Source organism: Odocoileus virginianus, chromosome 12, assembly GCF_023699985.2.
Source record: "Odocoileus virginianus isolate 20LAN1187 ecotype Illinois chromosome 12, Ovbor_1.2, whole genome shotgun sequence".
Taxonomy (NCBI): Eukaryota; Metazoa; Chordata; class Mammalia; order Artiodactyla; family Cervidae; genus Odocoileus; species Odocoileus virginianus.
Genome location: NC_069685.1, coordinates 4,538,004 through 4,557,088, shown reverse-complemented (window position 1 = coordinate 4,557,088; position 19,085 = coordinate 4,538,004). Strand labels below are relative to the sequence as shown.

The window sequence follows — 19,085 nt, the reverse complement described above, 5'->3', positions numbered from 1 at the left end:
CCTCCAGGCTGCTCAGTCCATGAGATTCTCCAGGCGAGAATACTGCAGTGGGTTGCCATTTCCTTCTCCAGAGAATCTTCCCCACCCAGGGATCAAACCCAGGTCTCCTGCATTGCAAGCAGGAGACACAAGGGAAGCTGCTTTTTTACCTCAGAGGATGCTTTTTTTTTTAACCTAATCATCAATGATTTGTCGAAACCCATCCCAATGAGTCAGAAAAATGAAATCCGTTCTTCTTCCTCCATATTTGTCTTTCCTTCTCTCCCTCCCTTCCCAAGGCCCGCACCCATATTTCTGATAGCGCTTTTCTTTTTCAGCTGGTAGTTGCTTTTATGACAAGCCATTTCCAAAGCTATTACAAATAAAATTATAGTTCGCAAACCTAATAAAAGGCCAAGACAGGTATATTTTCCTACTATTACTCTTCTGCTTTCTTACTTACTGGAAAAAGATCAAGGATGCACAGAGAAAGCACATCATTATACATTTTTAAATAGTTGGGAGAAAAGAAAGGAGTTAATACCTTACATATTAGTGGTTGGAGACTTCTTACTAAACAGTGATTTTGTTCCAGCTTTTCCTTTCATGTTTAAGCCAAGCTACTGCCCCAACATTACTGTACACTTAATATAAAACCCTATTTTATAGAGTTACTGTAAAGGAGGACCAAATAAGTTTGAAGAACTGAACAACTGTAAATAAAATTGTAAACTAATAACTTATTTTAACTAGAAATTACCTCATTAAAAAAAAATTACCTTAATGTCTCTGATAAGAAAGCATGTAATCTAAATTTGATTTGAAAAAAAGTTCATTTGGTAGAAATAAAGTACTTTTTTTATCGTTCAATGTCTGTGAAGTTATACTTTAAGTTTTGTAGTCAATAACTTTGTAAATGGTATTTATTTTCTATTAATACATGCTGTGTAGGCAGGAGAAAGTTTTTAGTGTTACCCACTTGGTATCATGATCAGTTCTGCTCTTGCATTTCTCTCACGGTTTCTGTTTAAAGCCCCAGCTTGTCTCTGTGTGTTGGCGGTCAGTGCTGAAGTTTGTTTGGCGCTTTAACAGTTACGGTATCTTATGGTATACTTTAGGTCATTCACCAGATGTTGCTATAGTGGTTTTCCTTTGGTCTGGTCTGGGTTGCTCTTTGGCAGATCTTTATGAAAGTTCTTTGTGATTGACTTCACAATGATTTAGTATATTTCTAAATTACTGTAACTTTCTGATGTTAGGTTTTGAAAATTGATCAAATCTTTCGTCATCCCACAGGCAGAAAATGTTGCTTCTGTCTTCTGCTTCTATTTTAAATCTGCTTTTCTGTTGTGTTTTATTTAACCTTATAATCACTTTAAGTTAGGAGATACATACATAAATAGATCAATATAGATTTTATTTTCCTGCTCTGTAATTATGGAAAGATTATATGAAAGTTTTTTATTATATGGATATTTAATATTACATTATTCTTCATAACTTTAGAAAGAATTAAATTTTAGCTGTTCCAGCCTCTGGGTTAGTTCCTTGTCCTGAGGCTGTTTGCATGCAGCTTTAGGACCAGAGACAGAACAGAAAGAAGGTTAAGATATCTTTTCTACATTACTGCCCTTCCTTTAGTTGATCTGTTAAAGCTTTCTAAAATGCTTATTGCCTTATGAATAGAGGCAGGTTAGAATAAGGGAAAGAAGCCAGTCTTAGAATAGATATTCCTAAGTTCCCCAAATCCCATCTGCTTCCTAGATGTCTAAAACTTAGGTGAATTATGTAACTTTTAATGATAACATGGAGAGAATGGAAGATTTCAAAGAGCAGATGTAAGGGTAACATATTTATCTGTTGAACAGAAAGTGCTTCACAAAAGTTAGTGCCACCTACTGTAATAAAGAATAGTCTACCAAAAATTCTTGGCTGTTTCTTTGATACTATATGCTCATAACTTCTCATGATTTCATAGCACAAATGTAGAAGTAAACTGAAAAAGTGTAATGACCCTAAAATATTTCCTTCAGTATTATGGCTTTTTGACCCTTCTAAAAGTAGGGTTTGATCTTTTCCCCTCATTTTACTTTCTTCACATCTCTCCCCAAGTCAGTTCTAATTGAGAAGCCAGAATCTTGCCCAGACTGACATTATAAAGTGAACCTAATGAAAAAACCAAATACTTAAAATAATGCTTTTGAGTCTTGTTAAAATTGCTTATATACAGTGAGAACAGCCTAATATCATTACCATGGTTGCAAAAATTATCTTTAAAATTGTACTGCAGCTGTTTTTCTAATAGTTCTTAATTTTTCCCTCTATTAGTAGTGGTTTATATTTATTTAATAACCAGAATATCCTGAAGATTCTTTGTAGCTATCATAGCTTCAATGAATACATTCTATGAGTCCATATCCTAGTGCAAATTAAAATTAGTCAAAAATAAGTAGAGAAATAATAGAAAAAAAAATTTTACAAGAAAAAAATGTAAAAGCACAATATTCTGTTTTAAATTCATTTAATTTAGAAGGTATATTCCTATGATAATTGATTTATTAGTTTAACTTTATTTTTGAGTTAGTAATGGTTGGATTAAAGAGTCAACTTACTATTCTTATTTAAATTTCCATACCAGAATTAAAACTTGTGCTAGGATAACACAGAATCAGTGCTAATAGAAAAGTGAGATAAGTTATCTGTTTTGGTATAAAACAGCTTCTGAGGTTAAAGTGACAGTGAAATTTTATACTTTATTTCCCTAATTATAATTGAAAAGTTTAGACTCCCCAGAGGCTCTCTTTATACCAGAAACTTTTCTGAAGTGTGAACACTTTAAAATGCTTTTACACATCAATCTTCTCATAGTTACCAAAAGAATGTTTTTGTGAAAATCGATGTTGTCTCATTTTGTTGTGAAAATTAGAATTCAGCCCTAAAAAGCATCCTCTTTTCTTTCTGGATTAGGTTTTGCTGGGGGTGGGGAACCATTCTAAATACTGCTCATGTCGCTGATATGAGGCTCCGTTAGGGTGTCTCTCTGTTAGGTTGGTTGACTGTCAGAGAGTGAGGACACTTGTGTCGACATCAGTAGGGCTAACTGAAAATTGTCTGATGCCCTTCCCACTTTCTTTTGACTCTCTCCTAACTCTAGATTGTTGTAAGAGCTGTCTGCAGTTTAGTATGTGAATCAAATCCTGTGCTCTTTTATTGTCTTCTCCAGTTCTAAAACATTGACAATTAAAATTCAAACCCAGAATTTTTTGTGGCCCAAAAAAAAATAATTAGCTAGACCCTATTTCTAAAAATTGGAATTTCACACTAAAAATACAGAAGCCTTTTAGTTTCTCTGTAATTCCAGGAGCCAAGGGTCATCTGAAATTGTAAAACAAGAAAATTGAAATAATACCAGTAGAGCAAGATAGAAATATTACTTTGTGACTCAAGTAGGTTACTAGTGTGAAAACCTTAAAACAATAACTCAAAATAGGGAAGAGTGTTCATAAACTTGTACATAAACTTTCAGCTGAATTTAATACTTCTCTAATCGAAGTGCCAGTTTCTGTCCTTAAAAATAAATAGAAATAATGTTTTTCTACTGAAAGAAAGCCTTTCAACAAAAGGTTTTCCAGAGCCATTTGAGTTTCCAAATATATATATACTGCTATTTAGAAAGCAACTTTATCAGAAACCTTTAGTAGAAAGGAACCATAAAAATCACCTAAATCTCAGTTTCTTCATTATTCACATGAAGAGAGCTCACATGGTAAACTTGGGACAGAAACGGGAATGAAGCCCAGTTTTCTTGAGTCTGTCATTCTCATCCAACTGTATCACCCTCCTGCAGTTAACAGGAGTCTCTGCGGGCAAAGAAAAAGATTACCTACTTCATGGACAGAGAAAATAGAAAATGAATAAATGATTTATTTGGAGTAGATTTGCTTTGTTCCTAGTGGCATTTTTAGTGAAGGAAATTTTACTTGTGTGCTTTTGCAAAAATTCAAAACTCATCACATAGCGGTTTGTAAGGATTGCAGCATAATGTTTTAGGGACAGAAGTTTTCCTTGAATTCTCTGAGGTGTATTACTTTAGACTTTACAAGCAAAGGTGAATGTCTTATTATAAACAGAATTGATTTGTGGCTTTAGAGAGAATTAGAAACTAGAAAGATTATTTGAAGCATTCTAATTTAGTTTCATTTTTAAATCTATTGATTTATAGTCTTTATTTTTTATACTATAATTGAGTCATGAAGCTTCATTAATGTCCTGTTTTTTCCTTTGCTTTTTTATTTAATTGGTGTACGTGTGTGCGTGCTTGTCATTTAGTCATGTCCAATTCTTTGTGACCCCACGGACTGCAGTCCGCCACCAGGCCTCTCTGTCCATGGAATTTTCCAGGCAAGAATACTGAAGTAGGTAGCCATTTCCTCCTCCAGGGGATTTTCCCTACCCAGATAGGGATCGAACCCATGTCTCTCTCCTGTGTCTCCTGCATTGGCAGGCAGATTCCTTACCACTGAGCTATTTGGGAAAGTCCCAGTCGGGCTACACACAGTGTTTTAAATTTTTTAAATTGGTATGCACACAAAGTACATACACTTGGGCTTCCCAGGTGACTCAGTGGTAAAGAATCCGCCTGCCAAGCAGGAGACGCAGGTTCAACCCCTGGGTCTGGAGAAGGAAATGGCAGCCCACTCCAGCATTCCTGTCTGGGAAATCCCATGGACAGAGGAGCCTGGTGGGCTGCAGTCTGTGAGGTTGTGAAGAGTCGGACACAGCTTAGCAACTACACGACAACAGCCATGCATCCCTCGTAGGCCAGTACCTAGTTGTGGAATAGCTGGGCTGTATGTACACATAACACGGGAATAGTATGTGCATGTTTAACTTTTTAAGAAATTGGCAAACTTTTCCTAGATGGTTGTATCATTTGACATTTCCACCAATAATAATGAGAGGCCAGTTTGTTCCACGTCCTCACTGGTTTAAGTCAGAATTTCCCTAATAACTAAAGACATTGGTCATCTTTTCATGGACTTACCTCCCATCTGTTTTTTGTTTTTTTTTTTGGTGAAATGCCTGTTCAGACTTTTCCCCTATTTTTTGGTTAGGTTGTTTGTCATTTTCTTATTCATTTTTAATAATATTTTGTATATATTTTGTGTATATCAGTTCTTTGTCTAATAGCTTTTGCAAATATTGTCTCCCAATATATGGCTTGCCTATTCATTTTTATAACAGTGTCTTTTAATTAATTTTTTTGGGGGGGGAGTTGCTGTGCTGGGTCTTTGTTGTTGCACGGGCTTGTCTCTAGTTGCAGCAAGTGGGAGCTACTCTCTAGTTGCAGTTCAAGGGCTTCTTATTGCATCGGCTTCTCTTGTTGCAAGAGCATGGCCTCTAGGGCACACGGACTTCAGTAGTTGCAATTCTAGAGCACAGGCTCTATAATTGTGGCACACAGGCTTAGGTGTTTTGCAACATGTGGGATCTTCCTGGATCAGTGATCACACCCATGTCTCCTACATTGGCAGGTGGATTCTTTACCACCGAGCCACCAGGGAAGTCCATTAACAGTGTCTTTAGAAGAGAAAAAACATTTTAGTTTTGATGAAGTCCAGTTGATTGTTTTCTTTTTATAATTTATTCTTTGTGTGAACTGTTTTAAAATTTTTGCCAAATCTAAGATTAAGATTTTTTTCCTGTGTTTTCTTCTAGAAGGTTTATAGTTTCTAGCTCCTACATTTAGGCCTGTGTTTCATTTTGAGCTGAATACCATATACGTTGTAAAGTATCAGTCCTTCCAATGAATATTCAGTGATTTCCTTTAGGATGGACTGGTTGGATCTTCTTGCTAGCCAAGAGACTCTCAAGAGTCTTCTCCAACACCAACCACAGTTCAAAAGCATCAGTTCTTCAGCACTCAGCTTTCTTTATAGTCCAACTCTTACGTCCATGCATGACTACTGGAAAAACCATAGCTTTGACTAGACAGACCTTTGTTGGCAAAGTAATGTCTCTGCTTTTTAATATGCTGTGAAGGTTGGTCATAGCTTTTCTTCCAAGGAGCAAACATCTTTTAATTTCATGGCTGCAGTCACCATCTGCAGTGATTTTGGAACCCAAGAAAATAAAGTCTCTCACTGTTTTCATTATCTCCCTATCTATTTGCCATGAAGTGATGGGACCAGATGCCATGATCTTAGTTTTCTGAATGTTGAGTTTTAAGCCAGCTTTTTCACTCTCCTCTTCTCCTTTTTCCTCTCCTTTCACTTTAGGTCTTTATTCAAATATCACCTTAGTGAGACCTCTCCTGGCCTTTTTTTGTTTTTTTGTTTTTTTTTAATTTGTTGTTTCAGGTGTACAGAAAATGCTTCAGTTACACATATGCAGATACTCATTCTTTTCTGGATTCTTTTCCCACGTAGGTTATCACAGATTACTGAGCAGGGTTTCCTGTGCTGTAGTGGATCCTGGTTGTCTGCCTAGATATTCTGTGCACAGCAGTGTGTGCATGTTAACCCTGAACTCCTCGTTTATCCTTCCCGCCCACGTTTCCACTTGGTAACCATAGGTTTGTTTTCAAAATCTGTGAGTTTATTTCTGTTTTGTAAATGAATATGTATCTTTTGTGTTGTTTTTTGAAAAATAGATTCCACATGCGTTATAGCATATTATATTTGTCTTTGTCTGACTTCACTTAGTATGATAATCTCTAGGTCCCTCCATGTTACTGCAAATGGCACTCTTTCGTTCTTTTTTATGGCTGAATAATAGTAATATTCCATTGTACACTCGTCCCACACCTTCTTTACCCATTACTGTGCTGATGGGCGTTTAGGTTGATTCCAGGTCTCGGCTTTTGTGAACAGTGCTGTAATGATCACTGCATGTATCTTTTCATGTTGTTAGCCTTCCTCTCTACATTGCAACACCTCTCCTGTACACACAGCTCACACTCTCCTTTGCTGCTTTGTTTTCCTTTGTAGCAGGTGTCATCATCTGATGCACTGTGTACTTCACTGATTGTGTATCTCTTTATTCCCTCAATAGAATACAAACTTTGTGAGAATTGTCTGTTTTGTTGCTTGCTTGCATTCCAGCCCCTAGAGTAGTGCCTAACACCAGTCGCTGGTAATATTTACTGAGTGAATGAATGTAAGTAACATTTTAGGTGCAATATTTTTTTTCTTCTGAATATAAAGTGAAGACATTATCTTTTTTAACTTTTCCTTTATTTTAATAATAAAAATGTTAAACACATTCAGAAGAATGTTTTAACATACAGGCAAGATATAAATAGTAATGACAACAAATAGCCACTTTCCTACCACCCAGGTTAAGAGGCAAAACTGTCGATACTTCTGAAGCCTCCTTGGTGCTTGCCCTTATCTCATTTTCCCTCATCTGCTCCCTCTGTAACCCTTGTTCTGAGTTTTTCATACTGTTGTTGGTTTTCTGTAAGTTTTACTTCATTTGAATGTCTCATTCAGTTACATGTGTTTCCGAACTTTATGTAAATGTAATCCTGCTGTGAGTATTCTGTTTTGTTCTCTCTAATCTTCCTGAGAGCCATCCATGTTGATACATGGAGCTCTAGTTCATTTATTTTCGCACCTATATATTAATAGTATCCCCATTGCACAAGGAAATTGTAGTTTATCGGTTTTCCTGTAAATACAAATTTGGGGTTGTTTTCTTGTATTTTTATACTAAAAACAGTGTTGCTGTGAACATATTTGTGCATGTCTCATGTAAAAGTGTAGTGAAGTAAAAGTGTTAGTCGTTCAGTCTTGTCCAGCTCTTTACAACCCTGTGGACTGCAGCCTGCCAGGCTTCTCTGTCTATGGAATTCTGTAGGCAAGATAACTGGAGTGGGTTGCCATGCCCTCCAGGGGATCTTCCCAACCCAGGGATTGAACCCAGGTCTCCTGCACTGCAGGCAGATTCTTTGCCATCTGAGCCATCAGGAAAGCCCCATGTCTCATGGAACACATGTGCAGGTTTTTCTAGGACATTTTTTTTGAGTTAAATTGCTGTTCCATTGGGTATGTGCATCTGTAATTTTACTTGTTAATGCCAAATTCTTTTCAAACGTAGTTCTACAAATTTATACAACAATTGGCAATGTACAAGAATTGCTATTAAGTTTTCCTGTGGTAGAAGATAAAAAATAACATCTCATATCAGTCTTAATGTGCATTTTCCTATTTTCTTGTGAGGCTGATGTCTTTTCATATTTAATTGGCCACTTCTGTTTCCTTTTCTGTAAAATGCACATCCATGTTATCTGCTCTTTTTGACTGGGTTATTGGTGTGTGGGAGTCCTTCATATTTTCGGCATATGTACCCTTTGTCAGAGCCTGTAATGCAGACCCCTTTCCCCACTTTGTAGCTTGTACTTTCACTGTCTTTGAGTGAATAGGAATTCTAGACTTTAAAGTAATTGAATTTAACAGTCTCTTCTTCATAACTTATGCTTGTTTGTCTTTAAGAAGTTCTTTGATACCTAAGGTCACCTGGAAACTTTCCCACCCTTCTGTCCAAGTATACTGCCCTCAGAGCTCTCCTCTGAGCAGTGCTTGACAGTCTGTTCTCCAGAAGAGATCTGGAACTCAGTCACACTGGCAGAGGTGACTGAGAACAGGTCAGTTTTAGAAAACGTTTTTACGTAGATAGGAATCAAGTGAGAGCCAGCCTGTAATATTTTGTTTTACGTCTTTGTTCTAGCTGTGGTTTTCATGGGGCATTCCTGGTGGCTCAGTGGTAAAGAATCCGCCTGCCAGTGAGGGTGATTCAGGTTCCGCCCCTGGGTTGGGAAGGTCCCCTGGAGAAGGAGATGGCAGCCCACTCCAGTACTCTTGCCTGGGAGGCCCCAGGGACAGAGGAGTCTGGCGGGCTGAGTCCATGGGGTTTGCAAAAGAGTTGGATGTGACTTAGTGACAAAACAACAAGTTTTCATCGACTCTAGTGGCTTAGAGGAAAGAGGTTTGGTCCTGAAATCAAACTCCACTCGTGTAAGGTAAACCCAGGTTATAACTTTAGTAATTTGGCCTTATCTTAGTAGGTACTTAGACAAATCAGCTTTCATTTTAAAGCTTGTTTTAAAAGTGGTTGCCATGCAAAACTTTTCTATCTAGACATAGAAAAGGAGATCAATATGAATTAAAGTCTGTATTAAGAATGTTTAAACAAATTTTTAATGTAATACTGTTAACTTGAATGTTGTTAACCAAAGGATAGGTAGGAAGAAATTAAGTGCCTTCTTGGTGCTTGGAAAATGTATTCATTTCAGAAGTACAGAATCATCGAGTTATAGAGGGACCCTTAGAGGTTCTTCTGAGGTGATCCGTCAGGCAGAGGAATTCCTTCTACAGCATCTCTGCCCTTGGACTGAAGGCCTTGTCAAGGCAGGCAGTGTGGATAAAGAGTGCAGTGTCCATGCACTCTTGTCAACAAAATTGATTTGCTTAGTGCACACCTTTTTTTCATTGTGCTCCGGTAAACGTCACATCACTTTCTAGCTTTGAAAAGGAAAAAAACTCAGATTCTGGTTTCACTTACAGCACTCTTCTGGCATCAGTTGTATGTGGGTATTTTCCTTCCACACAGACAGTTCTCTGGTTTTCTGGACACTAGCGGGGTGTCCTGAAGTTCAGTTGACTTCTGACCCTGTGGCCTCCCCCCGCAGCCCCACCTGCACACACGGTGGGAACTCGGGAGTCACCTGTGCCTCTGACCGGTCAGCTGCCAGCTGGTTCCCACAGCCCCTCAGGAACCTCAGTCCTTGTCAGAGCAGCTCACAGAGCTCAGGAAACAGCTTCCTTATTACACCCCCGGCTCGTTACAGAAGCATTGAAGATGCAGACATCCACTGGGCAAGGTGTGGAAGGGCTCTGAACACCAGCTCTTGTGCCCACGGGGTTTGGCGGGCACCACCCTCCTTGTTTGTGGCTGCGTCAGCCGGCCCAGACACTGTCCAGACCAGTACTGTAGGGATTTTCACACAGGCTTCATTGCGTGGGCATGGCTGATTAAATAATTGTCCAAAGGTTGGGGGGTGAGGGTGAAAATTCCCACCTAATCACAATTTAGTTCCCCTGGCAACCAGTCTCAAGCTATGGTTATCTAGGGACTTTCCAGGAATCTTACAAAGGCTGGTGTGGTTGACAAGTGCTTGTGAATAACAAAAGACACTCCTTTCACCGTTAATAGCTCTAGGACTGTTTCAGGAACCGAACCAGAGACCAAGTATTACAACTAAAGATGCCTCCTTGGCTCCTATCACTTAGGAGATTAACAGGTTTTAGGAGCTCTGTGCCTAGAATGGGACCAAAACACAGTATGTATTTCTTATTATAAATCACAGGATCACATTCTTACTTCTTACAAGTTCCAAATCAATAGGTTCTAAATAAAGGAAATTTTATCTCACTAAAAAAAGTGAATGTCGTGTGGAGGTTTAAACTGTCAAATAGGTAAATTTAGATTCCACTGAAATCGAACGAGTACTTAGTCTGTGTCAGACACTGCACTAGGTAGCATCTCATTTCATTTAACCTTCCGGCAGCACTGCAAACGCGGTTCTCGGTAACGGCGGCCCTAATGGACAGATAGAGACCTTGGCCAGTGAAGTTAGAGGGACCCTGTGCCTGGTACCCCTGGAAAGTGGCACAGCCGGTTCTGGCCTACATGCTTCCTGATTCCAGAGCTCCTTCTGGTAATCTCTGTGAAAGAACGGTACTAGTAATAGGAATGTTTTACTGATGATCTAGATGAATAACAAATACAAATTTGGGGAGGCTGTGTCCAGTATCAACTATACCTAATGCAAGGCTTGCCAGAAAATTGGAAATGAAAGTTATAAAAGAATCTGTATTCCATTTACTCAAAAACTGCACTTAGGTCTTGAGGCTGGTTAGTAGCAGTTTGGAAACCGTGTGACTCAGATTGGGACTTGAACTCATGTTCTTTTAGAATCGCTCACCTGGTGACTGGACTTGCTGAGGCCCAGGTTCTTTGTGTCTCAATACAGAAGGAATCCAGCGAGAGGCAAAGTGATACACAAGAAGTAGATGTGTTGATACAGGAAGCTTGTGAGAGATGTGGTCAGGCAGTCAAGAGGCCTGTGCCCCGGAGTTAAGCAGCTGCATGTTTATAAGCAAAGGGAAGTGGGGGCGGGGAAAGACTGCCCTCTTCAGTAGACCTCAGGCTTACGTCCCTAGCCCCCCCATAGTTTCCTGCAGGGGATTGTCTGGCCCTACAAGGTCAAACTGTGATTATCATAGCACTTATTCACAGCAGCAGAAGGATGGTAGCATTTTTTCTTTCACTTAATGACCTGGGGCATATCTCGTGCTTTTATGGTTAAGCAAGCCGCTCTATTCCACGATGTTCTGAGAGCTTTCTTGAGCGATTATTGACTTACAGCGGTCTCCCGAAGTTCCCTAAGTTTCCCTCTGTTTGTAATCCCCGGTTGGGACTTCTCCAGCTACCCCTGTAACTACCCTGTTCTATCTGTATCAGGTTTGCCTTCCTTGTTTGAGTGTCTGTTCCACAGCTGCTTTCTCTCTTCATTTCTCTCGTGTATCGCAACCACCCTGCTTATTAGCTTTTCCTCCTCCTAGGCGTATCGTTCGGAGAAGGCAGTGGATCCCACTCCAGTCCTCTTGCCTGCAAATCCCATGGACGCAGGAGCCTGGTGGGCTGCAGTCCATGGGGTCGCTAAGAGTCGGACACAACTGAGAGACTTCACTTTCACGCGTTCAAGAAGGAAACGGCAACCCACTCCAGTGTTCTTGCCTGGCTAATCCCAGGGATGGGGGAGCCTGGTGGGCTGCGTCTATGGGGTCACACAGAGTCGGACACGACTGAAGCGACTCAGCAGCAGCAGCAGCAGCAGCAGCAGGCTGTCGTTCTGCCTCTGATTTTCCTCCTTTTCACTGTTTTCTCTAAACCCTTATTAATTCCTGCTGCTAAGTCACTTTAGTCGTGTCCGACTCTGTGCGACCCCATAGATGGCAGCCCACCAGGCTCCCCTGTCCCTGGGATTCTTCAGGCAAGAACACTGGAGTAGGTTGCCATTTCCTTCTCCAGTGCATGAGAGTGAAAAGTGAAAGTGAAGTCGCTCAGTTGTGTCCAAGTCTTAGCGACCCCATGGACTAGGAGAGCACATTCCTAACCTTTTTCATGGATGCACCTCTTTTGCTGCCTAACAAAAACACCCACAACTTAGTGACCTAGAGCACTGTTATTTCCCACAGTCGCCGGGTGGCTCTCAGCTGGAAGGCCTGCTGGGCTCTGGGAGCAGCTGGAGCCATTGGACCTCTGCCCCTGTGGGCTTTCACCCAGAAGGGAGGCTGGACAGGGCTTCCTCACGCTGCAGCAGCAGCGATCCCACATGGCCGGCACTCGAGTATTAGGCCTCGTTTTCCGAATTTTATAGGCTGAGCTCATTGTCACTGTCGCAGCCTCCCCAAGGGTGCGGATTGAGAGGGCTGATTGGAGCCACTGTTGTAAGTTATTATAATGGTATACTTTGCTCACCTCCTGATTGCCTTCTGTGTGCTAGGCGCTCAGTCGTGTCCGACTCTGCGACCCCATGGACTGTAGCCTGCCAGGTTCCTCTGTCCATGGGGATTCTCCAGGCAACAATACTACAGTGGGTACCCTGTCCCTTCCACAGGGGATTTTCCTGACCCAGGACTCGAAGCGGAGCCTCCTGCACTGCCGGCGGCTCCTTGGCCGGATGAGCCACCAGGGAAGCCCCGTTGCCTTCTGGGAGCCGCACTTCCTGCGGTCACACTGTCTGCTGAGCAGTCGTCCCTGAGTGGGGGTCTGTCAGCACCCCCTTCCCTCAGAACCAGCGGGCCAGGGAAGCTCGAGTTCTGCCATCCCGATGTTCCCGTTCAACCTTCCCTGAAAAACCCTCCTATCCCCACAAGTGCCTTTTTTTTTTAAGTTAACAAGATGTACTTTTACTACCCGTTTATCATGTTGATCATCGTTTTCCACTGCCCTCTGCTTCAGTTATCCTTGTATTCTTGTATCCCTAGTCCAGTGCCTGATACACAGTGTCAAAGGTTTTGTGTTGTCCTTATACCCGGTACCAAAGCCTTTCATTTAGGAAGGTTGCAGGCCTTAAATTTCTGACCAGATGAATTCAAGGTATGTTTTAGTTGTCGTCATTTCATGCTATCTGGCCCTGTTAAACTATCTCCTTGCCAGAAACTTTCTTATCTTTGTCAGAGGAAAAGGAAAAAAATCCCTTTAATTTTTTTAAACAGCTTAAGTTGAATCGGCAGCTTCAGATGCCCTGACTGTTAACCCATCTTCTTCTCAAGGCTTGAGCTATTCATTCCCTGGGGTCAGTACTTATTTTGTTTCTTATCTGCCTCCTACCTTCCCAATCCCTTAAGAATGTAAGCTTGGAAGAATGCATTTGAATCAAATCTAATGACATGGATGAAACTGGAACCAGAGTGAAGTAAGTCAGAAAGAAAAACACTAATACAGTATATTAATGCATATATATGGAATTTATAAAGATGGTAACGATGACCCTATATGTGAGACAGCAAAAGAGACACAGATGTGTTAGAACAGTCTTTTGGACTCTGGGAGAGGGCGAGGGTGGGATCATTTGGGATAATGGCATTGAAACATGTATATTACCATATGTGAAACAGAGCTCCAGCCCAGGCTGGATGCATGAGACAGGGTGCTCGGGGCTGGTGCACTGGGATGACCCTCAGGGATGGGATGGGAGGGAGGTGGGATGGGGTTCAGGATGGGAACACATGTGCACCCGTGGCTGATTCATGTCAATGTATGGCAAAACCACTACAGTATTGGAGAGTAATTAGCCTCCAATTAAAATAAATACATTTTTTTAAAAAAAGAATGTAAGCTTGGGAGGGAAGGAATGTTTTTCTGTATCTCCTAGAATGGTACCTGGTATTTAGAAGATACTTAATCTCTGTTGAATGAATAAGTGAATGAAATAAAAAGTTTTCTAAGATACTTTAAAAATCTGTTACTGAAAGTGTGTATAGAAAGTGAAAGTGTTAATCAGTCGTGTCCAACTCTTTGCAACCTCGTGGACTGTAGCCCGCCAGGCTCCTCTGGCCATGGATTTTCCAGGCGAGAATACTTGTGTGGGTAGCCATTCTCTTCTCCAGGGATCTTCCCCACCCAAGGATCAAGCCTGGGTCTCCTGCATCACAGGCAGATTCTTTACCTTCTAAGCCACAAGGGAAGCCCTAAGTGTGCATAATACAGTCCATTTATGTTTTTAAATATTGTATATAACCCTAAAAAATTTCTCACAGGTACACAATAAAATGCTAACAGTGATTCTCTTGGGTGGGAAGGAGAAGAATAAATGCAGAGTGGAAACTTGACTTTATAATTTTGAGCATATGCCATTTTTACAATATTTTAATCTTAAAAATAAAGGCTTTACAAATCAAAACTATCCAATATAAATATATTAAGTGTTTTCCTTTATAGAGGTACATAGACAAAGAAATGGCTAGAAACTGCATGCGTGTTAATAGTGAATACAGACATCTTATCATATATGTTATATCCTATTTTTTCACTTAACATTGTATATCAGGTGTTTTTACATCATTAAAAATTATTAAAAGTGCAGTTTTAGTAAATATTGTATTGGATGGGTAAATTTTATACTTTATTGTTGAACAGTTTGAACTTATAAATAAGACTTAAGTAAACACTTCATTCATAATATCTTTGTGATATTTTGCTGATATCTTTAAATAGAAGAGTCATAGAAATAGTGTTACCTGGTTAAAACATACTCATATCATTTGAAGTAATACGCAGTTGAAAATAACTGAGAGGCATATGAACTTTAAGTAAATGGCCTTTTGGGGCGGCTCTTGCCTCCACTTCTTCAATCTGTGCAGAGAACAGCAGTATTTAAAAGTATCCAGCATTTTAAATACTCAGTTTTCACTTAAAGTGTAGCCATAATGATGTCCATACTTGGCACAGATCATGTATCATATAGTATTTATTTATATATAATTTTGCTTCTTTGACTTTGAACATACTTAAAGAGGGACCTACTGATACTTTTAAATTAAGGTATGCTCAATAATGTTTGAATATGGTTAGCATCTTATTAAACTGATCTGTTCCCTTCAGGGAAGTTAAAAGACTATGAAAGGCTCAGTGACTTTGTAAAACAGTGTACAGTTGGTATTTGTGAAATATTTCATCAAAACAACTTTTCCTCCGGAGAGATGTGCTCTTTCATTAAGACATGTAACAAATCACCTTTTATTTTATTGTCATTGGTGTTAATGCTCGGTCTTATAACTCTCCTCTGTTTGTTCACAGGTTAAAGTATTACACAATCAGCTGGTCCTTTTTCACAATGCCATTGCCGCATACTTTGCTGGGAATCAGAAGCAGCTTGAACAGACACTTAAACAGTTCCATATCAAATTGAAAACCCCTGGAGTTGACGCCCCGTCTTGGCTTGAAGAACAGTAAAATCACACGTGGAAACAAAGAGAAAGTCACATTGTTATATTTCTAAACAAACCTAGTAAGAATTAAGCAGAGTTGGGGGAAGAGGGAAGGGGTGACAACCATTGTAGTGATTCTTGCACAAACAGCTTTAATTTTTCCCTTTTTCATACTTTTAACAATTGAGCTGTTAAATTTGATGGGGAGGTGGGTGATTTTAATGTAAACATAATTTCTATAACCTGAACACAATAATCTTCCTTTTTGAGAAATCCTTTTGTATTGTGAGGGTTGATGGCTATTTCTGTAGTTTGAAAACACCTAATATAGATTTGCACTGACAAGATAAAAATTCAAGGTTTTTGGTCCTGCAAATGAGGACCAGTTGTAACTTTTCCAAAGGAAGGTTTACATGATTTGTATCAACATCAGATATTTTATATAAGAATATATTAAACATCTTTAAGAGAGTCATTTTCATGTCTTGTCTTAAAGAGAAAAAGAGACTATTTTGCAGAGTAATATTATATGGTGTTCCTGCAGCACCCACACAGAGGCGGCAGCTCTGATGAATGACTGATTGGCTTGTGGAGTTGTGGCAGATACCTTTTTAAAAATGAATCTCTACCACTGTAATTTTGTTTAGGCTTTTTCTTCAAGACACAGGAATCACACTGTCATTTCTTTGAGGCTTTTGAACTTAAGAATTTGCATTACCCAAAGTCATGGAGCAGTTCTGTTAGCAATTTCTTTTGATTCATAATGAAACCTGCTTGAGAGAATTTTTTTGACAGGTGGATCTGGGAGTAGAAATTCTCAGTGGTTTCTAGAGTAAAAAATCTGTGCTTTTTAGAAAGCTAGTTTTTGGGTAAATTCCATTTTGACAGAAGTGAATTCCTAGACAGCTTTCATTGACTTCCATATGTAACAATACCGGTTAAGCCTTAAATCACAGATATGTGCCTTCTCAGATACAGTAATTCTCATTCAACCAATGTACATAAATCCATAAAGAAGCCCCTTTCAGATAATGTTTGATGTGTCTGTTCCTTCCTTGGAAAGGAGCACTGTGTATAAATGTTGAATTTCTTTATATTCATTAAGCCACGTTTAAGGTTTATGGAGAAATCAACTTCTGAATTTGCCGTTTGGATTTTCCTTATTCGTTTTGCGAAAGGGGAAGATGAAGGACTTGTTTGCCTTTGAGTAGGGGAAAAGGACGGTGGGTCAGTGTGGTCGCAGCAAGACGGCGGGGCTGGAAGGGCCAGTGCTGTTTCGGTTGCTCAGCACTGTTGGTTCTGTGTATGGCCTTCTGCGTGATTTTATCAGTAATGTAACCCTTTTTCAGTATAAGTTCTCTTGATTTTTGTCATAGACATAAATTAATATCTTGAGATACATCTCTTCACCTGTTCATTTCTTTTGTGTTGAAATGAAGTACTTAAAATTACTGTTATACCAGAACTTCATGGACTGTAAGATTTGTTATATATGTTCAAATGCCATTTAGCTGGCTTTTTAATTAATATGCTTGTTTTCAATGCTTAACACAGTGTAATGTGACTGTAAATCATAAACCTATTTTTAATCATTCCCTCCTGTATATTTGTACTCTGAGAGAGCCTTATTTTGTTCTTCCAGCAGAATTACTACTTGTGATAGTTCATTTACATTCCCCAGAATGTGCCTCTGGTGTGAATTTTGTATTCTTATTAAACGTGTTTGCTGCGGTACCTCATATCTCTGCCTCTTCATAATTCAGAATAAGAAACAACTATTTGGAAAAAGAGAGTACGTGTGATTTGCCTTTGGAAACAATGGCAGTGACCAGAAGACGATGCTTCTGTCCCTTAGATTGTGTTATTTCAGTAAGTTACTCTCGTCCCTCACTGGGGCTCTGCTGGGAGCAGGACGTGTCCACTCTTACATACTTCAATAACAGCTGCAGCTCAGTAATTAAATCATTTCATGGAGTGATGATTTTCAGAAGAAACTAAAATTTTCAGTTATGTTAAGTAGTGAGTACATGTGCCAAAGAAATAAGTAAATTAATATGTTGTTTAGTTGCTCGGTTGGTCCGACTCTTTTGTGACCCCAGAGACTGTAGCTCGCCAAGCTCCTCTGTCCATGGTATTTCCCAGGCAAGAATACAGGAGTGAGTTGCCATTTCCTTCTTCAGGGAATCTTCCTCACCCAGGGATCAAACCCTCCTCTTCTGAATTGGCAGGCGGATTCTTTACCACTGAGCCACCAGGGTAGCCAAATTAACATATTGGCCAGCGGTTTATTTACATTGTTAGGAAAGCAAGTCATATTCATTGTGTTAAGTAGAAAAAGATTAGAAGAAAATCTCAAAAATTGAGGATAACTTCCCAAATCATTAAGTACTGCATGGGACCCCTTAACTCCCCCTGATGCTACATACTTTTGTTACCAGTTGTTTGTATTATAAGCTCTAGTGTGAATATCCTTTCACACACATGCGCACCAGGTTATTACCTTAGGTTAGATTTGTAAAGTAAATATGAGCCCTTACAAAGTGTATGAGTTTATTATGCATTGCCAGTTGTCTTTCAAGAAAGATTTTGCCAATTTATACATGTGTGCCTGTTTAGCATATTTTTTAAAGCCGGTACACAAAAAAAGGACATCATGCATATAATCAGCAGAACATCATTTTATAAATATTTAAGTGGAAAGGGAAAAATTGTCAAGAAGGTAAGGGCTAAACCATCAGGATTTGGGGAATTGTGGGGTGTGAGGCAGGGGATGGATAGAAATCTCTAACTTCTCTCTCATTAAAATAGAAATTATTCAAGAAGGAAAATGCAGTGAAGAGCAAGTCTGTGACGGTGAACTCTTCATCCTGTTAGAAGGTAAGCAGAGGCATATTAAAAAGTGTAGGCTTTGTATTTAAGGTTGATTGGAAACAAGCAGCAGCAGCCCGAGACCTGGTCAGCCCCCCACCAGCGGGGCTGGGGCTGAGGGAGGCCGTGGGAGAGCAGGGATAGGCACCAAGGAGGAGACGCGTTTGACCGGCTGCAGCTGAAGGCTTGCTTTCTTGGGAAAGCCTAGTTGGCTGTTTGTGACTGGTTGTCCTGAGCTTTGATTTTTCTTTTTTCTTTGTCAGTTGGCATTGGGATCTCAGTTCCCAAACCAGGTACCCAACGCTGTGCTCCCTGCACTGCAAGCATAGAGTCTTAACCCCTGGATCACTGGGGAAGTCCCTTCATCATAAGTGTGAGGCACTTCTGACTTGGTGTTGGTTTGCTTACATAGACTACCAAGTCATTGAAGCCACCTCAGTCTAAAGGCCTCCTTGTCTGTTTAATTTAACAATCCCAAAGCTTCCAAAATGTTAGGGCCCTGGAAGGACCTCGACTTAACAGAAGTAGTTTAGCTGAAATGTAGACTTTAAGAGGCATCTTTTCAACATTCAAAGCATATTGATAATATTATGGAAGTGTATCCATGTGAAACTAGGAGTTTCCTTAGAGATACCTGTTGAAGCCCCCCCCCCTTATTTTTTTTCACAAAGGCCCCAAAACATCAAACTGACTTAGCCAACTCCCATCTCCAAATGTAATGCCAGGTGAGTATTTGCA

At 39.9% G+C, this 19,085-nt stretch overlaps 1 protein-coding gene across 8 annotated transcripts in view; it reads left to right on the top strand.

Moving 5' to 3' along the window:
* Positions 1–17,218, top strand: part of ARFIP1 (ARF interacting protein 1) — a 127,854-nt gene extending 110,636 nt beyond the window's left edge. For all 8 annotated transcript variants that reach the window (XM_020895787.2, XM_020895788.2, XM_020895792.2 and 5 more), the window contains one exon: positions 15,349–17,218. In XM_020895787.2, coding sequence (XP_020751446.1) covers positions 15,349–15,504 — 156 coding nt within the window. In that variant the 3' untranslated portion in view covers positions 15,505–17,218. The remainder of the gene's footprint in view (positions 1–15,348) is intronic.
* Positions 17,219–19,085: the final 1,867 nt, after the last annotated feature.